Source organism: Typopeltis vanoorti, chromosome 17, assembly GCF_054136105.1.
Source record: "Typopeltis vanoorti isolate ZY-2024b chromosome 17, IOZ_Tvanoo_1.0, whole genome shotgun sequence".
Taxonomy (NCBI): domain Eukaryota; kingdom Metazoa; phylum Arthropoda; class Arachnida; order Uropygi; family Thelyphonidae; genus Typopeltis; species Typopeltis vanoorti.
The window spans coordinates 11,749,271-11,766,026 of NC_143565.1; the positions used below are offsets into that span (position 1 = coordinate 11,749,271).

General features: G+C 39.2%; 1 protein-coding gene across 2 annotated transcripts in view; it reads right to left on the reverse strand.

Moving 5' to 3' along the window:
* Positions 1-16,756, reverse strand: part of LOC150097155 (2-Hydroxyacid oxidase 1-like) — a 65,182-nt gene that overhangs the window by 28,653 nt on the left and 19,773 nt on the right. For both annotated transcript variants that reach the window (XM_090407219.1, XM_090407220.1), the window contains one exon: positions 14,053-14,308. In XM_090407219.1, the coding sequence (XP_090263345.1) occupies positions 14,053-14,308 (256 nt within the window). The remainder of the gene's footprint in view (positions 1-14,052; positions 14,309-16,756) is intronic.

Genomic DNA, 16,756 nt, shown 5'->3' on the forward strand with positions numbered 1-16,756 from the left:
CAGCCGATTCAATGCATTCAGCGTTGTGTTACTAACATCTTATTTCCCAACTCTTTCTCAAGCAGGTCTCCTTTTTATATGTATTGAGAAACTTGAATGCAATAAGAGTTTTTATAGAAAATAATATTTAAGTATATTTTAATGATCGTTTAAGTTAGGATAATGGATTTTGTTTTTAGAATTTTTTTGTTTATTTGTCTGTTAGTACATCCTGATGGTATTTAATTTCCTTTTCACAATAACAACTATTAAAGTTCGATTAAAACTTTATGCTGATCATTCCTATAATTACTAAGTTTCAATGTTGAAACCAGAGCGCTCGGATGACTGTAATCGATGTATTGTTTTCAAAATAATTCAAATAATTCGTTTATGGTCATTAATCTCTCTGAAAGAAAGAAACAAGAGTAGTAGTATAAAATAGTTTTAATTGAAGGTGAGTGAGACAAGCTCATGCGAAGGTAGCCGGGTTTTTTCCTCCGAAAACTCGGGTTTTTCATCCCGCAAATCGGCCTTGAGAACACAAGCAATTTACAGGCAAAACATACTGTTTTTGTTGTTGGTAGTGGTGATGATGAGCTGTAGGTGGCGTTGATGGTAGTAGTATCGCTGTGTAGGTGGAGAATTAAGTAGTAGAGAACATGCAGAGATGTGTGTAGAGGAGAAGAGTGTCCTCCCGCGATGAGTCATTGGAGGTGTCACTCAATAATAATAAAATGAAATATTTGGTATATATTATGTTTCTGTTATTTAAGTAATGTTTATTATCTATTAAATGATACATTTATTTATTGTTAAATAGTTATTTATAATAGCCTTGATATTTTTTATTGTTGTTGTTATTATTATTATTACGTGACACCTCCAAGGAGTCATTTTTAATTCTCCATCTTCACACATAACTCCGCTGTCACCCATCTATATGCAAATGCCAACTAATCATTTGCGTATATTATTATTATTATTACTGCTACTACGTGACACTCCCGTAGTATAGAGGCTATTAAGATATTTGTAGTAATGATGAATTTTACCGGTTCATAATAGATGCTGTTGCCGGAATCTGTTTGTTCTGTTCGGCATCGCAATGAAAACTAGGTATTTCCGTTGTTACTTAAATCAGTAATAATAATAATGGTTTATTAAATTTAGTTTTTTTTTCATACATTTCAGTCTTTATTTCTAAACGAGTTGTTTCGATATTGGATCTTTCTTACAATCACTATGCGAAGTTAAACTACAGTCTACAACAAAAGATAAAGTAAAGATAATGCGGATGAAATGATAGTTTAAAGATATTCGACTGTCGTTTCATACTAGAGTCGTCAAAAACTAAAAATATAAGGCTTACATTTAATTATTTGGTTTGAATTAAAGTTTCCTGCTGTGTTAACACCGGAGAGGTGGTGCATGACTCACAACGTTGAGTAAGCTCTTTCGTGAGTTATTCATGTCGCAAGACTGTGGTGCCACACAGCTGAGATGACAACCTGTTTATAAATGTAGTCGACAAAAGAAGCGCGTGAATTGTCTGGTTGTTTATGTGTAGAACGAAGCTCGTGTGTTTTTTCTATGATTTGATCAGCATTGCTCTGGATGGAGAATAACTAAAAGGCCAATGTTAGTTAACTGCAATTATTATCCGTTTGTTTATTTTAATATTTCATTTTTAGGAAAAAAAAACTACTTTTTAATAAGTTCACGTTGAAGAATCCGCAAATATTATGAAATAGGCAGAGATACTGCCATTACGGCCATATGCTATAGGACTTGCATGACCTTTACTGTGTGTGAGTCAGACATAAATGAAATTAAAAATAAAGAGATAGGTTTGATGGTTTTTTCTATACTTCGATGCTACAAACTATTGAATAAGAAAATGACCAAATACGAACACCAGAAAAAATATGTGTTGCTGAATATTTGGCTATTCGAAATTCCAGTTCTATATTCGATAGCTATCAAAATATCTATCCACCATATATTTACGTATATGTTTCAACAGATATTTCTCTCGCTTATGATAAAATTATGAATGTTATCTACACGAACAGAGTACTTCAGCTCAATCCTAGCAAGAGAAAGATTATGGTTCTCAAAGGAAATGCAAGCAAGGAAGCTCCTGAGAAACAAACGTATTTTAATGGAAAAAGAAATGAGGAAGTCAGCGCGCACCTGGGATCCATTAGTAATGGGATGAGTTACTGTTAAGAAGACATCAGAAGAAGATTAGGAATTGCTGAAACAACAATCGAAGTTCTGTCTAAAATCTGGAAGGAAGGATTTATCTCCATGGGAACAAAGCTGAGGATTTTGGATGCATTTGTTTTTCCAACAGCGACTTATGGATGTGAAACTTAGGACCTAAAGAAGTCAGATAAGAAACGGATATCTGCTTTTGAGATGTGGTATTACAGAACGCTGTTGAGGATATCATATACTGAAGGGCGTACAAATGAATGGGTGTTAGAAAAGATCATTAGGACTTTAACACTTTCGTTGCCAAGCTGAAAATTGGAATTTCGTGTGGTGGCCAAATTTTTTTATTTTTTTTTATTTAGTTAGCGACGTCCACGCGATAACGCGTGATCGGCCGTGGTAAGAACTCGCATCACGCGATATCGCTTGACTGGCAATGCACATGTTAAGACTCCTTAAACACACACACACACACACACACACACACACACACACACACACACACACACACACACACACACACACACACACACACACACACACACACACACACACACACACACACACACACACACACACACACACACACACACACACACACACACACACACACAGGGACGTGCGCGAGTATTATATTTACGTGTATATAACATCAGTTTTAACATTTTTTGTAAACATTAAAAAAATATCTAATGTTTACAAAATTTTTGTTAATTTTTCTAAATGTTTCTCTCGACGGGAATAAATGGAGGCAGAGAATTTAGTTAAAAAAGATGTGAACTTTGATTAGAAGGATTTTTTTTTTCTGTTATTAAAGCGTTACACGTTTGGCACTTCCATTGTAAAAATCGCTGGCAAAAACTCTGTGTTGAGTTCTTAACAAAGCCGCTGCGCATGCTCATATTGAAAGCCGTCGCGATTTTTTCTTTGCATCGTTTCTTGACATTGAACTGGATTTCAATCACGATGACTGCGTCAGATCTGAAATGCTGGTTTTCCAGTCTACGGTTCGTTACAAAAAGAACCATGAAGCAATCTGAGCTTAGACTGTTAAAATTTCGTCACTAGCTATGCATACACGCAAGAGAAAGCCAAAAATAACATACATTCGCAATTTTTTTTTCTCTTTACGACATTGCGACAGCTGCTATGCAGTACTGGGAAAAATAAGAGAACTCATATTAGTCTAATTAACACTAAGGCTATTTATTTTTAATGTAAAATCTTTTATGAAACTCATCGATCAAACTGTTTATAAATGGAGTTTAGCTTAAGTTTTTATTATTAACACTAAAACACCATTTTAATTTTTAAATGCGATTCATTTAATTACTTAATTGAGACTTGATTTTCATCCAATACCCTTGGAGGGTAATGGATGGCAATGCTGTAGCCAATGAAGATCTAACTGAGGCTCGGCTATTGTTGTTACCCTCCTGCCATGATCAGAGCTTTAATTGCTCAGTAACACCTTATCCCTACAGTGTCCTCTACAGATAACGGGGAATATGAAAAGCATTCTTGCTTCGCCCCTTTAAGCCAGTCCTTATAAGGATAAGGAGAAAATGGCAGGTTGAGAAACGTGAATAAGAGAATCAAAGTCCTTTTTAGGACTTCCAGGGTAACAAATGGCAATGCTGTAGCCAATGAAGTTTTAACTGAGGCTCGGCTATTGCCGTTACCCAGCCATGACTAGAGCTTTTTAGCTCGATAACACCCCATCCACACAGATTTACTTCATTCAGATGACGGGATAAAGAGTCAAGGACTCAGTCCATAGCCCAGTTCTTTTAAGAACTTAAGAACTTAAGAAAATGGCAGGTGAAGGGAGGTCAATCGACCGTGAGATGCTGTGATTAATACCCTTGGAGGGTAATGGATGGCAATGCTGTAGCCAATGATGTTCTAACTGAGGCTCGGCTATTGCTGTTACCCTCCTGCCATGATCAGAGCTTTAATAGCTCAATAACACCTTATCCCTACACTGTCCTCTACAGATAACGGGGAAGATTAAAAAGCATTCTTGCTTCGCCCCTTTAAGCCAGTCTTTATAAGGACTTTAAGGAGAAAATGAACACTTCCCTCAGTCATGGAAAATAGCTGACATCATCCCAATTCACAAACCAGGCAAAGACCCACCCTACCTGAAATTACCGTCCCATCAGCCTGCTCTCCAACTTAGGGAAGATAGCAGGGAAAAATCATCCTCATCAGACTCAAAAATCATGTCAACCAACTAAATATCATTCCATTAGAACAATTTGGCTTCCGTCAACATCACAGCACCACCCAACAGATCCATAGACTGGTAGAATACAACACCACAGGATTTAATTGGAATCAGCACACTGGAGCCGTCTTCCTAGACATCTCAAAGGCCTTCGATGAGATCTGGCACAAAGGCCTCCTCTACAAAGTTATCATCGCTAACCTTCCACTAAACATGATACACCTGGTCAAATCATACCTCTCAAAGAGGAGGATGCAAGTCAAAATCAACGAAACAATCTCAACCCAACGGAAAATCCTCGCTGAAGTTCCTCAAGGATCACTGCTAGTCCCGATCGTGTTCAACATCTATATGGCAGACATCCCTCAAAATCCTCTCACATCCACCATCGCCCTTTATGCAGATGACACGGCTATACTAGCCAGATCCCGTGAGAGTGAGAGAATCGACCGTGAGATCCGGGTGATTAATACCCTTGCAGGGTAATGGATGGGAATGCCCTAGCCAAAGAAGGTAACAGCAATAACCGAGCCTCTAACTGTGGCTCGGTTATTGCTGTTACCTTCCTGCCATGATCAGAGCTTTACATAGCTCAATAACACCTTATCCCTACACTGTCCTCTACAGATAACGGGGAAGATGAAAACATTCTTGCTTCGCCTTTTTAAGCCAGTTTTTATAAGGATAAGAATTATGTTAGATACCCATGTGGTGGCCTGGATAAGAATAGCCCAATGTAGCTCATGCATTTCGTACGAGGCGACTAAAATGGGTACCCTGGGAGGGTAATGGATGGCAATGCTGTAGCCAGTGAAGTTCCAACTGAGGCTCGGCTATTGCTGTTACCCTTCTGCCATGATCAGAGCTTTATATAACTCAATAACACCTTATCCTTACATTGTCCTCTACAGATAACGGGGAAGATGAAAAGCATTCTTGCTTCGCCCCTTTAAGCCAACCCTTATAAGGATTATGTGACAGGGGAGAGTTTTTCAAGATGGCGGTATCAATTGAATTTGGATTTTGATAGTTGATATAAAATTGATTTAAGGAATTTTGACTAGTTAATTTACTAGTAGTAAATAGTTTTACTACTATAAACAATCGGTTTATTTTTCAAAGAGGTCTTTTTATGCACCAAAGAATCAGCTACGTAGGAAAGTCAACAAATTTCAAAACAAGGGCGATATGCTAGGCCTACTGCCATTAGCATCGCTATTGTTTCATTGCTTCATTCACTTCATTAGAAACTGTATAATTATTATTGTGGTAAGGGAAAGACATGTCCTGATCTACAGAACAAGGCTTGGGTCTAACCATGGATGCACCATACGAAGAACTTCATTTTAAACAGCTTCTGGCAATATTTAAACACGTAGGCAATTTGCTTCACACAAAATGGCCAGGAAAAGTTGTAGTTCATAAAATAAAAGAAGTTGATACAGATGACTCTCAACTCTTAGAACTTCATCAAGACAGCGCCAGCGAATTAGCAACAACTGCTGAGGATAATCCCCTTACAGACCACACCGATTATTAGGAGGTTCGCGCTCGCAAAAAAACGCAAAACTGCAGCCTCTGATCCACTCAATGCGGATGAAATGGAAGAAGATGGTCCTGTCCCGGACTCTCCTCAAGGGAAAAGATTCCCCGATTATTCTATGTGAAAAGAATAAATGGATGTCGCTAAGGACTACGATGTACAATACATTGTACATCGTAGTCCAAAGAATACCATAGGTATTCGGTACCACATGTTTTCACTACGATCCGAAAAAACCTCAAGGTAGTGATTAGAGGTGTATCTGAAGAAGTTTCCGCAGAAGAAATCACTGAAGATCTACAACAGCAAGATTTATTACCTGTAAAGGTCAGCAGAATGACCAGGAAAGACAGGACTCCAATGCCACTGGTATTAGTGGAGATCAGTCAAACACAAGCACATATATGATCTGACGTCCATCTGTGGACTAAAAATTACTATAGAACCATTAAGGAAAAGGGCTTCAACAGGGCAATGCTACAGATGCCAGAAGTTTGGTCACGCCCAGAAAATGTGCAAGGCTGAATTTAAATGCTTAAAATGTGGGGTCAGCCACCCAACAAATATATGCTCTAAGCCAAAATCCACCACGGCTAAATCTGCCAAATGTGGCGGTCCTCAGACTGCCAACTACAGAGGATGCGCGCACAATCCAAGAAATAGAAAATCAGAAGGAACATACTCTTCCTTCTTAGCACACCTACGTCAGAGACTACTTCACAACCGCCTAAAGATCAACATAAAGGGTCAGAAGCCCATCTGCTGAAGTCAGAGGCCCTTAAAAGAACAACTCAGCAACAACAGTGTAGAAAATATGCGGTGTAACTCGCCCCAAACAGACATCCGTGGAACAGCCAACATCACATCCAAATCTGATAGCTATCATTACCTCTTCCTTGGCAAAATATGCTGTTGGATTTTAGCAGATCCAACACCTCTCCATGCTCTACTAATAGATTTCTAAAGGATACACAATCATTATCTCAGTGCTAACTCATAAACAGAAATAAAATAAAACCAGATTCTTTACAGATCATAGCATGGAATGCGAACGGATTAAGAGATAGAATCCTGGAGCTCCGGGAGTTCGCCCAAAGGCGTCAGCCAGATATACTCTTGATAAGTGAAACCCATCTCCGACCATCAGATAATCCCAAAATAAATGGATACCAGCTGTACATAACAGACATTTTATCCTGCATAGGATAAAATGTCTGTTATGTACAGCTGTTTATGTACGGCACTGCTATTTACATTAACAATTACACCAATCATCACTCTATAAATATTCCATTCACCATTAATCTTGAGATTACAGGCATAGAAATTCCCACGTGCACGGTGGGCAAACTAAAGATTTTCGCAGCATATAATCCTCCGCAAAAAACATTACTGTTTTCAGATCTGAATACTGTACTGGTCAACAGGGAGCCTATCATCATGGCTGGAGACTTGAACGCCAAACATCCTATCTGGAATAGCCGTTGCACAAATAAAAATGGTCACATCCTCGCTAACTACTCTGGATCCAACAATGTGGTTGTGGCAAGCCCCGCATCGCCTACCCATCACAACACATACGGTCGGGCTGATGTACTAGACATAACTATCCTACAGAATGTAAGACTCCAGTACAGTGTAGTGACTCTAAATGATCTTTCATCTGACCACAATCCCATTCTATTAAAGCTGGGAAACCAGGATAACCTGTCTCCTTCCCCCCCACTCATATATACCTTGGGATAAGCTATCCAAGGTATTCCCAAAATATATCGGTCCTGTACCAGTGATTAAATCCACAGAGGAAATTGAAACAGTTATAAAGGATCTAACTAAACAAATCAACACTGTCGTTGCAGCACTATTTCCAGAACTATTCCCAGATCTCACCACTTGCCAGAAGACATTATGAATTTGATCAGAGAAAAGAACAGAGCAAGAAAAAGATATCATAACATGCGAGCACTTCAAGATAAACGACTCTTGAACAGATTCAACTCTGCATTTAGAGATGTCCTCACAGCTCACAGAAATCAAATTTGGGAAGAAAAATCGAATTCTATCTCTCCTGACAACCACTCCATATGGAACCTTATCAAAAACATCAAGAATAAAAACAAACCTCTTCCCCCTCTCCAAACAGATACTGGCCTTATCCATACCGATGCAGACAAAGCCGAGGCAATAGTAACATCTCTAGAAAAGCAATACAAACCCTCATATGACCATCTCGACTTCAATCACATATACAAGGTCCATCGACATGTCAGATCTTCGCTCAAACTTTCTGTCATATGCCCTAGTCAAATTACACCCACATCACTGTAGAATTATACGACATAATCAAGAAGCTTAAAAACAAAAAGGCTCCTGGACCTGATGGAATCACAAACAGGGTGATAAAACTACTACCCCGCACAGCTATTGTGAACATTATAAACTCCATCTTACACTACAAATATTTCCTTCCCACTGGAAACTAGCAGATGTAATCCCAATCCATAAACCTGGAAAAGACCCGCGATCACCTCAAAACTACAGACCAATTAGCCTCATCTCCAACTTAGGCAAAATTGCCGAGAAAATCATTCTCACAAGACTCCAAGAACTTGTGCACAAACTAAACATTCTTCCTGAGGAGCAGTTTGGATTCCGACAATTTCACAGTACTACACAACAAGTATACAGATTAGTAGAATATGTCACCACGGGATTTAACTGGCGTCAATGCACTGGGGCTGTTTTCCTTGATATAGTCAGTTTATTTTTCATTCGACAAAGTCTGGCACTACGGCTTGCTATATAAATTGATAACATCTGGAATACCATTGGAAGTTGTTCATATGATCAGATCATACCTCTATGATAGGCGCATGCAAGTTAAGTTAAATGGCACACTCTCCATACAAAAATGCATCTTGGCTGGTGTCCCACAAGGATCACTACTGGCACCAACTCTTTTCTCTATTTATATGTGTGATATTCCGCACAACCTACTGTGATCTATCAAAGCCTTATATGCAGATGATACAGCGATAATAGCCAGGTCTTTAAAACCGCACCTAGCAATCAAAAGACTGCAAGAAAATCTACTGATAATTGAACAATATTTCACCAAATGGGATCCTCAGAAAAGCGTAGCCGTACTGTTCGCCAGAAGATCAATGCTTCCTACTGGATACGTTCTCCTGTTTAACACAGAAATCCCTTGGCAGTCTGAGATCAAATATCTTGGCATATTACTGGACAAAAAATTGACTTTCAGCTTCCACATCAAGTCTCAATGTCTAAAGACATCAAAAATCATTGCACAGCTCTATCCTCTAATAAACAGAAGCAGCAAATTGAGCATCACAATCAAACTACTTCTATATAAATTGATGATTCGCCCTATACTCATCTACGCTTCTCCGGCTTGGAGTCATACTACTAATAATAATTTCCTCAAACTACAAAGTGTGCAGAATAAATGTCTCAGAATAATCCTGAACGCACCATAGTTCGTACGCACTGTGCAACTTCACCGGGACACAGAAGTCCCCTATATTTATACCTTCATGCAGACTATAGCAATTAAGTTATTTTCAATAGCATCTGTGCATCCTAATAATCTAATTCAACTAGCTGCAAATTACGACGCAACAGATTACACCAAGTACAAAAGACCAAAAGCTATTTTAAACTGCAACCTCAATGATTAATCTTCAGGTCCACTCAGGGCGGGCAACAGGCTCATTAATATTTTCCCTGTCACAGTTTTCCTGATCAGATAGCGGGGAATATGAAAAGCATCTGCTTCACCCTTTAAGCCAATAAAGTTGAAAGTTGAATTATGTGAGAGGATATTAATTGAATTCTGGCATATGAATTAGAATTGTGATTGCAATAAATTAAGTGGTAGTCAGGACCGGATGGTAGTCGAATTGATTGTGAATTGATTGACTTTTGACTTGTGTAAGTGATACTTGTTGCAGATGAGGTTCTGAAGATATCACAATTTCATGCCAGTGCTTTTATCCAAAAAATTCCGAGTTTTGCAGAAGTGCCGACCAGGCTACAACTACACGGTAAGCATTTTTTTTTCCAGTTTCAGATATGTCACGTTGATAGACATGAAAAAACCAATAGATGAGACGATATTTGAGGAAGTATATCGTGAATTCATCAGACTGGGTGAGCTGCTTAATAACAATTGGCCGGGAAAGGTGAAACTTTATGATACGCTTACCCTCGTAAGCGTCACAGGCAGACGCCGTTAAAATGAAGGAACAGTTGGAATCGATGATCTCCACTCCCTCCGATTCTGAAGAGGTCCGCACGCAAGAAGCGCAGAACAATCGTAGAGCCACTCAATAAAACAAGACGGTCAAGTTTCGGACCCCACTGTTTCTCCCATAAATGTCTCCCATAAAAGATCCATAAATATCATAATAAGAGAAAAACACAGATGGGAAGCTCTCAGATTCACTATGTCCTGTTTGCAAATGGATTACACAAAGGCCAAAAATGTGGATGAGGGTATCAAGATACAACCCGTCACGGTGACAGATTATAGAAAATTAACAAAGGAAATGGATGTCAGGTATTCATTATCATAACCTTCTCGCTCAGTTCAGAAAAAAATGTAAAAGTGGTCCTCCGTGTCGTCTGTCAAGACATTGATACATAAGAAATAGCTGCTGATCTTAATTTATTGGAGCTGGCTCCTCTTAAGGTCAGCAGAATGTACAGATCCGACAAGAATCCCATGCCGTTAATCCTTGTAGAGATCCATAACATTTACAGAAATATTTAAAACTTAAAAACAATCTGTGGACTCATCGTCACACCAGAACCACTCCGGAAAAGGGAATCTTCTGGGCAATGCCATGGACCCAAAAGTTAGGCCATGCCCAGAAACTATGTAAAGCTGAGTTTAAATATCTGAAATGTGGGGACAGCCACCCAACCAATATCTGTACAAAGCCGAAAACCACGTCGGCTAAATGTGCCAACTGCGGTCGCTCTCATCCTGCCAACTATAAGGGATGTACTCGACATCCGAAGAACAGACTGTTGGAGCCAGCTAAACAGTCTTCCTCCTCTAACACAAGAACACCAGAGGGCCCTGCACCAGAGCCAGAGGCTCGGAGGCCGCAGTCGGAGGCCTTCAGAGATGGAGGGTGACAAAGGCAAACAAGAAGTTATGCTGATGAAACTCCCAGATTCACAGAGAAGTCAACACTCCTTTCTCCACGATCTAGCAGAAAAGTTCTTCATCAAGGCAAGTAATCATCCAAACCCGCTGATCAAACAGGCTTTGGACTACAATGAAGCGAAATACTATTCGATACACCATTGTTACTAAAGTTAATAATTTTCATCTTAGCATAGGTTTACGCATCTTCTTTTCACTTCGAAGCCACAGCATCTTTACATTGATCTTTATCTACCATTATTACCAACGATGAAATAAAATAATAAACGGCTTACAGTTCATAGCGAATTCAAAACTGTTGTATGAGCGAATGCGGCGTCGTTCAAATGGGCGTTGGTCATAATTGAAAAGCGACGTATGAGTGGATCGTCGTAAAGCGAAGCGTCATAACGCTGGGTTTTGCTGTACTGTGAATCTAAAAATTTGCTGTACTGCTAATATAAAAATATTTCTAATGGGTGTCGGAGTAATTTAAATATATCTTTATAAGTTTAACACTTTAAAACAGGTGAGATTTTTGTAATATTTTAATCGCATCTCTCGATTATGTGTTGGACTAAGCAGCCAATCAAAGTTTTGGCTTGATTTTGTGACTTGACATCTTAGAAACATAATTAATGCTGCGATAGAGAAATCAATCCTATCAAAAAAGTGGGTCTTGAATGCCAACTGTTTGTGGAATGAAAAACCCTACTTTCTTGAAGGAAAATCCACACTACGCTATGAAACCGGTTAAGTCATCTCCAGTTCTAAAAGTCCTTATCAAGGATTTATGTCTTAAAAGAGATTCAAATCCATCTTTCTCACCAAAGAGCATCCTTGTTATGGACTGAGCAACGAATTCTAACAATGCTTGCATTTGATGTTTGTTTTATTTTTTTGTGGCTGATCATAGTTTTTTTATTATTATTATTTTTTTTTATTACTAGTGGTGATGGCCGGCGGTAGATGGCGCTGGTGTATTTCGGTCAGTTGGTGGATTGAGCGGCGGAGGCAGAGTTGTGGAGCAGGCGCATTCCCTCGATGAGTCTCTGGGCTCCCTGGAGGTGCCTAATAATAATAATAATAATAATAATAATAATAATAATTATTATTATTTTAATTCACTGGAATAGTTGATGGCACGAATTAAATCTATTGACATCACTTCGTAAGAGAAATTCTTTGCATAGCGCGGTTTCAGTTAATATTGTGCTATCCATGATTCAATTAAGAGCGGTGAGAGTTATATCCTACATTTCCTTTCACCAGGTGGCGACACTTTACATATGAAAATGTTCACTGGGAAAATTCAAGATGTCTATTCTTGGACCTGATTAAGATCTTACTGAGTTATTACACTGAAATTATACCTCGTATTTTACGGCCATGCAATTCTCTCATTAAAGATCTTAACTTCTGTTAAATTTTTTATTAACTGTGGGAGCTACGTCGCTATTTCAAACATAAACAGATCATATCTTGGCCACACAGTAAGATATTTCCAAGAAGTCAATTACGAATTTGATATCGTGAAGAAAAAGAAAGCCATGAGAACAGCCATTTTCTTAATGTTCATTTCAATGGAATGTTGATTGGAATTCGAAGTGCAGATCGCGATTAAAATTTTCACTTGCTTAATGATATACTTTGGACTTAACATTTTCGCATTCATGTGGTTGTGGTTCCTATCAAAAGAAGGATGTTTGTCATATCCTGCAGGGATGGAGGAAGAACTTTTTGTTGCTGCTGTCGAAAGCCACAGTCTGGTACTGCCGATTGAATATTTGATAAAATGATAACAAAACAGTTATTGTTCACCAAAATGAATGCATCAGTACATCGATAATCTGAGAAGAGTTAGCGAAGAAGTCTAAGAGTCTAGCTGCACATCAAATTATTAATGTTTGATGTTACGAAATAAAAAGGAATCTAGAATCTAGTGGCTAAAAGGTTCCAGCCTGAAGTCACTCTTGTCCACTACCCTACAGAGGAATCTCAAAATGTTATGTGATATTTGAGCAAGTGACATTTATGGGTAGATGACGTGAATGTAGGAAGGGAAATGGGTTGCCCTCACCTTGCCATCAAGTTGGTGGGAACCATGTCGGGGGGAAGGGTGACTGGTTTTTGACTGATTGTGAGTCAGAAACCCTTCAACTAGAATCAAATATTGTCGTTTCTTTCGGAAAGTAACATGGAAACGTTAGTCAGAACACGTCCCGATTAGGGAGAAGTCTGCAAGCAGAAATCTATCAAATTTATGCCTTCATCGTTCGACGTTATTACGTGAAGTCTGATCTTTTGGGACTTTGAGCCTATTCCCCGTCGTCGGCATTGGTCTGCCCCTGTTCGACGTATTCATACTCCAGTTAAGTTCAACGTGAGCAAAATTTCTCCCGATAAGTATGTGTCGACGAATGTCCCTTTTTGTGTCAATTCCAACCTTATCCCACATTTAACAGCTTAGATAAGAACTATTAACCTTTCAGTGCTGCACGAGATGCCAGACTATTTAAAAGCGGTGTGAGTGGACAGTAGGGGGGGTGCTGTGTTTGAATTCACTTTCCTCTATATATGCCGAAATGTTCATAATAATAAAAATATTGAACAATTTTTGAAACACACACACACACACACACACACACACACACACACACACACACACACACACACACACACACACACACACACACACACACACACACACACACACACACACACACACACACACACACACACACACACACACACACACACACACACACACACAAATTTCTCTTGCAAAGAACAAAAACTTAAACAAACCAATCTGCTTTTGTTTAAACTCAGTTGCTATTCTGATTATCCTAAACGCTGAATGAAGCTGACGAAGTTTAAAAAATAAAGCAATGGTGCACTTACAGAAGATGGGGAGGGAGCGTGAATGCATTTCTCACATCACTCGGTCGATGTCCGGACACTGCCGAATCCACCGTCACCACAATCGCTTTGAATCTGTTGAATTCAGCCCTTCTGATAAGTTCCATGCTGAGCTCCCTGTCAGAGAATACGTACAGTTGCAGCCAATGAGTTCCCATCGGAGCGACTTCCACGATTTCCTCGATGGTAGAAGTGGACAAGCTGCTGAGAATCATGATGGTGCCTGCTTCTTGAGCAGCTGTGTGGAGAATCAAACAAAACGCAGGCTTATTTACTCGCACTAAATATCTGAAAAACATTTCGTTAAGTTCTTGAAAACTTCAACATATTAAGAATATTTTTATTCATTATTTCCAAGCTTCATAAATCTATACTGCATATGGCGAGCTTTTTCAAGAAACCTTGAAGAGAAGATACTATAAAAATGTGTCTGGTATATAAAAATAGAAAAAAAAAGAATAGAACCCAAGATTATTATTCAGTACATCGTCTAGTTGAATATATCCGTTGCCTCGTAGGCTAAAGCTTGCTGACTAGATCGTTAGGGTGTATGGACGATTGTAGGAAAATCTGTTGCTAAAGACTAAGAATGAGAAGATATAAGGAATATTTGTATCTCAATGAAGTTGATTGTTTCTGATGAACCATGGGGTTTAGTATCATTCGCAAGCACTTATTTTGTACACGTTGCAGTTTGAGAATGTTAGTATTGGACGTATGGCTTCAGGCTGAAGAAGCATAAGTGACTATGAAGAATGGTATAAAAGCAACTTGATTCTGATGTTTAGCTTGCTGTTCCTGTTGATTAGGGGATAGATCTGGGCGATGACTTTAGATGCCTTTGCGCACGTAGTCTTGATGTGTTGGTTAAAAGTTAATTTTTTGTCGAGCGAAACACCAAGGAATTTTGTTTCTGTCTGCCAGGGTATTTTGGTATTGAATAGGAAGACATCTCCTGCAGGAGATATCGATCTTTTCGTGAAGAGAATCGCTGAGCCTTTTTGAGGATTCACGGAGAGATCTGGCTAATAATGGTGGATCATTCTCATATAGGGGTATGATGGATAACATTGGGTTGTGCGGGATATCAGACATGTATATAGAGAATAGCAATGGAGCCAGCAGGGATCCATGCAGTACTCCGGTCAAGATATGGCGCTGAGATGAGGTAGTACCATTGATCTTGACTTGCATGTTTCTATTCTGAAGATATGATCTAACTAGATGTACCATTTTCAGTGAAATATCGGCTGAGATAAGTTTATGCAGCAATCCAAAGTGTCATATTTTGTCAAATGCTTTGGATAGATCAAGAAAAACAGCTCCAGTGTTTTGACGCCAGCTGTAGCTGGTGGTAATATATTCAACTATTCTGAGGATTTGCTGAGTAGCACTATGGTGTTGCCGAAACCGAACTGCTCTTTAGGAAGGATGTTTAGTTCATTTACTGAAGCTTGAAGTGGTGAGAGGATGACCTTCTCTGCAATCTTACCCAAGTTAGAGATGAGGCTGACAGGACGATAATTGTGAGGTAGATGCGGGTCCTTGCCTGACTTACGAATTGGGATTACATCAGCCTGTTTCCAGGTGGGAGGAAAATAGTGAAACCTTAAGATTGCATTTATTATTAAGGGCAGGCGCACTACAGCTTTTCCGGACAGAAGCTTGATCACCCGACTTGTAATGCCATCTGGACAAGAAGCTTTTTAGTTCTTTAAAATTTTAATAATATCATATATTTCAGCAGGTGATGTGGATGCAATATGATCAGCACCGGAATCAGAGAGTTTTAATGAGTGTGTGACCTGTCTGTAAATTTTATACAAGTGATCAAAGTCTAAGTTTTCATATGAAGGTTTGCATTGCTCTTCTAATTTTTTTGCTATGGCTTCTGCCTTTTCTACATTCTACATTTCTGTCAACAAGGCCTTTGTTTCTGATATTTCTCAGTAGTCCCCAGATAGAATGATTAGTAGTGAGATAGAAGCTAACTTTTCTTCCCATACTTGGTCTCTCTGAGCTTTCAGTGCATCTCTCACAGCCCTATTTAGTCTGTTAAGAACTGTTTTATCTTGTGGCGCGCGCGTGTTGTGAAATATTGTCCTTGCTCTGTTTTTTTCTCTGATCAAGTTCATAATGTCTTCTAGCAGACGACCAGGCATTGGGACCGATTTGTAGGAAATGGCTGCAATTATAGCGGAGTTAATTTGTTGGTGAGGCTTGTGACTGCAGTTTCAGCATCTTCGTTTGAACTTATGTGAGGAACAGATCCGATGTAATCCGGAAGTACTTTTTGACAATTTCTCCCACGATATAAATGAGTGAGAGGGAGGAGACAGGCATTCTTGTTTTCCCAGCTGTAGTAGAATTGGGTTATGATCAGATGGCAACTTGCTCAATGATTTTAGGCTGTACTGAAGTTTAATATCTTGCAGGATAGCTATATCCAGGATGTCAGCAGTGCCAAACGTACTAAGATGACTTGGTTCGGTGGGGCCTGCCACAACAAGACGGTTAGTAACTTATAGTCCTCATACGGACTGGCTTAAAGGGGCGAAGCAAGACTGCTTTTCATATTCCCGTTATCTGTAGAGGACTGTGTAGGAATAAGATGTTATTGAGGTATTATAACTATGATGGCAGGAGGGTAACAGCAATAGCCGAGCCTCAGTTAGAACTTCATTGG